The sequence below is a fragment of the Solanum pennellii genome, chromosome 6 (genome assembly GCF_001406875.1).
Source record: "Solanum pennellii chromosome 6, SPENNV200".
Taxonomy (NCBI): Eukaryota; Viridiplantae; Streptophyta; class Magnoliopsida; order Solanales; family Solanaceae; genus Solanum; species Solanum pennellii.
In genome coordinates this window covers 38,751,124-38,758,250 of record NC_028642.1, presented here as the reverse complement: position 1 = coordinate 38,758,250, position 7,127 = coordinate 38,751,124, and the positions used below count along the sequence as shown (strand labels likewise).

Here is a 7,127-nt window from a genome sequence, read left to right as displayed (position 1 = left end):
ATATATATATATATATATATATAAATATATGGAATGCTAATTGATCAGAAAATTTGGTCAGAATTTAGCCAAAAAATGTAAAATAATATAAAAAAAATTTAGAATAAACTGATCTATTTCTCATTTTTTTAGTTAAAAGACATTAAAATTAAAAGGGTAAAAATATTTTATAAAGTAAAATATAATTTTGGCTAAAAAAATTAAATAGATATTGGATTCCCTTTTAACAATTTGTGTGTTTATTTTTTTTATTCTAAAGGAAATTTTGAATTATCTCAATAAAAATTATGGCTTCATTAATATTTGTTGATTTGTAATTTAAACTCAACTTTTAATTGGACTAACATAGATGTATTTGATCACTAATAAGCCCTAGCTGCATATATGGTCCAACACCTACTTGTGTAGTCATACTTTGGACTTAGCATACCATTACTGCTTTGATTTTCTTCAAGAAACTTTGTCTTTTTATTTTATTGATGTAGGACTGAAATATATATATATATTTTTTAAAATAGTTGCAAAATGCATAAAAAGAACCTTCTGCCCCTCCTTTTCCATCAATTCAAGAATTTTTCATTTTATTTATCCTTCAAAATAAATAGTCAGGTAGCTTTCGTCACATCTTTTTTTACTATTCATGGCATGTCGTTTAACGTTTTGGCACATTCATAAAATGAACTTGTTTCTTTTTAAAGGTATTCAACGAATATGTTTAATATCATCTGAGTTAATGTTATTATACTTAAAGTTATTAAAAATTTTAATAATATTTATATAGTGTGTTAATTATAAATAACCATATTTATACTATTGTCACTAATACTATAATATAACTTGATTATATTATTGCTATTAAATAATCACCGCAATTTTTTTTTATTTTTGGTATTTGCAATTCCTATGCAATTCAAAGATGTATGTCAGACTATTCATCGGCCAACTACCTTTGCATGGTCCAATTCATACTATACTGACTCAAACTTTGGACTTAGCATATCATTAATTCATTGGCGCCTTTCTTCAAGAAATTCGTTTACTATTATTAATTCTTTTTTATTTTTAATTAATCTTTCACAATTGTTATTAGTATTAAATTTGAATTTGAGCAGGAAAGTGAATATTAGAATGTTCCTTAACAAAAATATCTTTGCACTCGAGACATTTGATAAAAATAAAGGAGTACTTATACAGAGTCACCTTATAATTAGGGGGTTCATCTCAATTTCTTTGACGGAAAATTATATTATTTATATATGATTAAATTTTTTTAGGTATATATATATATATATATGGTAGATGTCCAATCTCCTTATTGAACCACATCTATTGAAAATTCTAACTCCGCCATTAATACTTACCGCTACATCGCAGAGTAATTTCTTCAAGAAATTCGTTTTCTTAAAAGAATATTTTTTAAAATGTTGATGTTGGACGTTGGGGCTTGTAGGTTCTAGGAGGAGGAGCCATTTGTCTAGCTTTAATTTCTAGAAGACTTGTTTAAGATTCTTTTCGAGTGAGTAATTTATAATAATAGAGTATTGGAATGAGAAGCTTAATTGTAAGAAGCATGTGCTACTTCATGATGATGAAAACGCCAAATAAATTAGGTTTTCTTGGGCCAAACAAACTTATTGCACGCCAGAGTTGCAACAATATTATTACTACTAGTTTTAAGACAACTCAAATTAGTTTTCTAAATCACATGGCTTTCCAATTTTAGTCACATTATCTCACAATATAATTTCTTGCTACTCAGATTTTTTTTATAAAATCTACTAGTACATGTTATGTTATTGTTAACTAGTTAGAAAAAAGTCTAGTTGTATGAAGAAAAAGACAGCTAAGCCATCGTGCATCTATTTATGTATATATAGTTGATACAGAATTCTTGTATTAACAATTTTGATTCCACTAATGATTTGGTATATAATCGAGATGTGCACCACAAGACCCGACCCCGTGACTAGTAAGACTATGCTTCATCCTGCTTTTTGTTTGACAATAAAAAAGAAAAGGAATAAAGAACAAATATATCGTCGAACTAACGTATAGATATGCCAGATATTTTTCGTTATAATTTTGGGATATTGGTGTTTTTGCCGTCCAAAAACTAAAGCATATATACTGTTCATGCAATCTTATCCGCCGATTCGGTGGATAAAATTATGATATTTATATGTCCGTCAATATAAAGAGTATATCCGTTCGTATAAAGGGTATACATGATCTAATTTTTTGACAACAGAAACACCAATATCCCAAAAGTATGTACATAATCATTCACGACAATTTAAAGATATATTTTTTTTCCTAAAAAGAAAGATAATATCTTAAAAGAGTAAAATTCCAATTGATATAAAGACATTGAAGAAGGACGAAAGCCATGTGAGTTTCAGCGGCTAGTAGAAAGAGTAGATAAAAGCAAAAGACCAAAAAATGTGTATTTTTAAATAACATAAGTTAGTAGTAGAACCTAAAGACAAGACAATTGTATCTATTTAAAAATAGACAACACTGTATGCACCATTTTCTCTATTTTATTTTATTTTTTGTCTATATTTTCTCCAACAATATTCTAATCATCATCACTGAGATTATTTTCTTTATAAGTGGGAGGATAAGAATCTTTAAGGCCCTCACCCTATCAAGTATCAAATCCCTTTTTGACTTTACAATATATTAAGATTATTTTGCTATGTACTTCAGAAAACAAAAGAAAAAGACTGACCAAACATGGATTGCCAATTCTTTTTGTTTTTCTTTTTCTGTAATAATAATTTGAAAACACAACCTGGATATTAAACTGCAGAGTACTTTTTCTGCTTTGACAAGTCATATTCCAATCAAACAGACATATAATAGTGCTTGTTTGATCATTTTGTCATGAAATATACTTATTGGCACATCCACTATCAACCTTTGGAACTTCCTTTCATTTGAACAAACACAAGAGATTACATGTTAGAATCAGTTGTTACATAAACTTGAAATAAAGGATAAGTGAGATCCTCACATACTAAAACCCGGTGAAAAGGAATCCGGTAACCCAGAAGAACAGAGAACCAAGAACATTGGAGAAAAAAAAATGAACCTTTAAATGACCATAATATGAATAGATCAGGCGGATTCTTCTTCTCCGGGACTAATAGCATATGTTAAAATTTTCCATCAGTTTAACGGGATATCATACTAGTTAGTTCCTCTTGGCCTTCTGAAGGACATCTGATCATTTCCAATATGTTAACCACTTCTGCCATATTAGGCCTGTTTGAAGGGACTTGTGATGTGCAGATTAAACCCAACTTCATCACAGGAATCGCTTCCTCCGTTGGAAATTTTCCATGTAGCCTCTTGTCAACACACTCTTCCACCTTGCCTTCTTCCAATGCACCCCTTACCATGTCACACAATACAATAACATCGTCTTCCATGTACTCAACCGGTTTCTTTCCAGTGACTATCTCCAGAACAAGAACTCCAAACCCATACACATCGCACTTATCAGTTATCTTCACAGTCTTGCATGCGAATTCAGGTGCCATGTAACCGAGTGCACTTTGAATTTTGCTGCTCAAAACATATCGGTCTAGCATTGGTAACAGCCTTGCTAACCCATAATCTGCAACTTTAGGATCACCAGAGCTGTCGATCAAAATATTGCTGGACTTGAGGTTGTAGTGAATTATGTTCATTTGATGTAAGTTAGCCAAGCCTTTTGCTGTCCCAAGAATAACGTTGAACCGCTCATTCCATGAGAGCAAGTTTTTACTAGAACCTTCATGGATATGCTCATATAAGTTTCCACCAGTTATGAATTCATATATAAGTAGCTGCAGTGATGGTGTCCAATAATAACCTTGAAGAGCCACAAGATTAGGGTGATGAATTTTTCCCAATTTCTTGACCTCCTTTTCGAAGTCTACCTGAGACTTAACAAGACCTGAGACAGTAAGCTTCTTAATGGCCACAGGCATCCCATCTCCGAGGACAGTGCGATAAACGGCTCCAAAACCACCACGTCCGAGCTCACAATCCTTGTTAAGCAGAGCATGTGACCCTGTGCTGAAGTCAAGTTCACCTGAAAACATGACAAGCTTACCAGAATTTGCATCTGTACTCTGTGAGGGGCTATAGTCATCTCCACCAGAAAATGTAAGGGTGGCAGCAGAGTTAGATGTTGCAGACCGTACGCCAAGATTTAGCACAGTAATGGCAATAACACCAACAACAATAATAGCAGCTGCACTAATGGCAATGAGGGCAGAGATGCTTAGGATTTTCTTTTCGTGGCCCACAGTCGGAGGGATAGTACCAGGAATAGATTCTGTGGAGTTGGGATTCAGAACGATTGGTTTGGGGAGGACAGTTGGACAAGACCTATTAGCAGCAGCTCCACAAAGAGATGGATTGGCTGACACTGAATAGGGAGAAATAGTGTTGAAAAAACCACCAGAAGGCAGTTCGCCCTTCAACTGGTTGTGTGAGATGTTGAACAACTCAAGGTGACCAAGATTTACCAGCTGCTTTGGTAAGATTCCGGTTAATTTGTTGAAGGAAAGGTCAACATTTTGTAGTTTAGATAGTTTAGCAAGGGTTGCAGGTACAGGGCCAGTTAAACCATTATGTGACAGAGACCTGCCAAGTTGATGGAAACAAAATGATTAGCCAAGCTTTGAGGAAAGCTGATATACAAAGACTACATCGTAAATAACTTTACAGGCTACGTCGCATAAAAACATCGAAAACCAGATAATATGATGTTGCTACATTATACTTCATGTAAAATATCAAGTATAGGAAATTGCCTTATCTAGAAAAAAAAAGGATATTATCTTAAGATCATACACTAGAAGCTACTTGATTAACTCAATATGGGAAACTCATAATGATTGCTAGAAGCTTTGAACTAACAAATTAGTAGAACTTGATAAAGAATCTCTAATATAAGGATTTGTGCTTGATTTAGTCACTAGAAATTTGACAATCCAAAACAACATTTTCTGAGAGGAAACTACGAAAAAAAAATGCAAATGCTAGATCCTTAATTATCAAACTATATATCAATCAGGTTCTTCTGTACAGTAACTTACCACTACGGTGTCCTTATGAAAACCTCCAAGCAGAGAGATTATCTCAAATGAAGATATAAATGAACAATAAAGAGAAACAAGAACTTACAAGGACAAAAGTGCAGAACAGTTTCCAATAGAAGTAGGAATTTCTCCTGTCAAGGCATTCTTCTCCAGTTTCAGTTCCCTGAGAGAATAGGCTCCTCCAAGCTCCAGAGGGATACTACCATTTAACTGATTCTCGCTTAAGTCAAGAACATCCAGTGACTTCAGGTGGCCAACAGTCTCAGGAATGTTCCCTACAAGTGAATTTCTAGATAAATTCAACGACTGCAAGCTGTTAAAATCACCAATGGCAAGTGGAATTTCACCAGCTAACTCATTGCGAGAGATATCAAGAGCTAGAAGCTTTTGACGAGAGTTGTCCAGTGAAGAAGCAAATGCATTCTTCAAGCCCCCACTTAATTTATTCTCAGAAAACAGAACTTGCCGCAATCCTAATTTGAATACCCAAGGAGGAAGATCACCTGTCAATGAGTTGTGACTAACATCCAGTGCCATAAGATTTACACAACTGCTCATTGACTTAGGCAAGTCCCCAGAAATACCATTTCGCGACACGTTCAGTAATTTCAGAGATTGAAGCTTCCCAGCTGAATTCGGGAACTGACCAGAAAAGTTGTTCCCCGAAAGATCAAGTATCTCAAGGCTTTTCATTTCTCCAATCCATTCAGGTACAGCACCAACTAATGCATTGTGTTTCAGAATCAACTCATTACACAAACTAAGCATCTGCATTGTTTTTGGAAGTTCTCCAGTGAAAGAATTCTCACTCAAATCAATTGACCTCAACAACAAACAACTTCCAATTCCATCTGGAACTTCACCTTTGAGATGATTTTTCCTCAAATTTATTGCTCTCAAATTATACATACCTTCAATCCCTACTGGAATTTCACCATCCAGCAAATTATCGGACAGATCAAGTGACCTTAGCCCATTCAAAGACCAAATTCCAGAAGGTAACAATCCTGAAAACTGATTTGAGGACAAGTTTAAAGACCCCAATGCCACACATGAGTTCAAACTTTCTGGAACTTTCCCTGAAAACTTATTCTTGGCCAAAGAAATTGATCTCAAAGGCCCACATTGTTCAAAAAAATCACCCGGAATCGTCCCAAATAAATTATTCTCACTCAAGTCAAGAATCCTCAGATAAGCAAGTTGAACAACACTGCTACTTATACTCCCTGTAAAATTATTCTTCGCAAGCGAAAGCTTTCGAAGAAACTGCAACCTCATAAGTCCTCTACTAATCTTACCTGAAAGCCCAAACCCATCAAGAACAATCTGAGAGACTCTATTGGATCTGGGGTTGCAATGGATACCATCCCAGCCGCAGGGGCTATCATCTTCTTCATTCCAAGACACCAACTTCCCTTGTGGATCTTGAACATCAGCTTTAAATACCATCAAACCCAGTATATCATCATTAAAAGATAAGTTCAAGGCTTTAACAAAAATAGGAGATACAAAAATACACAATATTACTATACCAAAAACCTTCCTCATTTCCATTCTCCCAGCTCAATAATCACAAAGAAATATATAAGTTACTCATAATCCCATCAGCAACCCCAAATGGATATACATAATCATATACAAGAACAAGCAAAAAAAGAATACAATCTTTAGCACAAGAAGAACGTAACGGCCAATAAAATGGGTAAGAAAAAAAAGTTAAAAAAACACCCAGTTCTTAAAAACCCTAGAAATTCGGAAAGAGTGAATTTTTACTGAAACGAAGTGGAGAAGAAGAAAATGTAGATGAATGAGTGGAAGAAACAGTTGAATTTTGGCAGGAGAAAAAAGGGAAATCTGAACGGAAGAAAAAAGGAGATAATGTGAGTGTTTCGCCGGAAAATGTAAAACGGCGGTGAAGTTGAAGGTTATTTATTCGCCGGAGAAAGTATATAAAAATAAAGTGTTACCGGGGACGGCGGGTCAGTGGAAGCATTTATTAACGTTCTCTCACACACACAGTTACAGAGTGTA

General features: G+C 34.4%; 1 protein-coding gene across 1 annotated transcript; it reads right to left on the bottom strand.

Moving 5' to 3' along the window:
- Positions 1-2,910: 2,910 nt before the first annotated feature.
- Positions 2,911-7,127, bottom strand: LOC107023573 (probable LRR receptor-like serine/threonine-protein kinase IRK). Its single transcript, XM_015224301.2, has 2 exons — positions 5,182-7,127; positions 2,911-4,638 (listed from the first exon to the last, which is right to left on the bottom strand). Exons 1-2 carry the CDS (start codon positions 6,648-6,650, stop codon positions 3,177-3,179), a joined length of 2,931 nt encoding a protein of 976 aa, XP_015079787.1. The 5' UTR covers positions 6,651-7,127; the 3' UTR covers positions 2,911-3,176.

Coding starts and splice junctions, on each gene's coding strand:
- LOC107023573 (XM_015224301.2), bottom strand. CDS start 6,650: ATGGAAATGAGGAAGGTTTTTGGTATAGTAATATTGTGTATTTTTGTA. Junction 4,639..5,181: donor TGTTCTGCACTTTTGTCCTT/GTAAGTTCTTGT, acceptor TCAACTTGGCAG/GTCTCTGTCACATAATGGTT.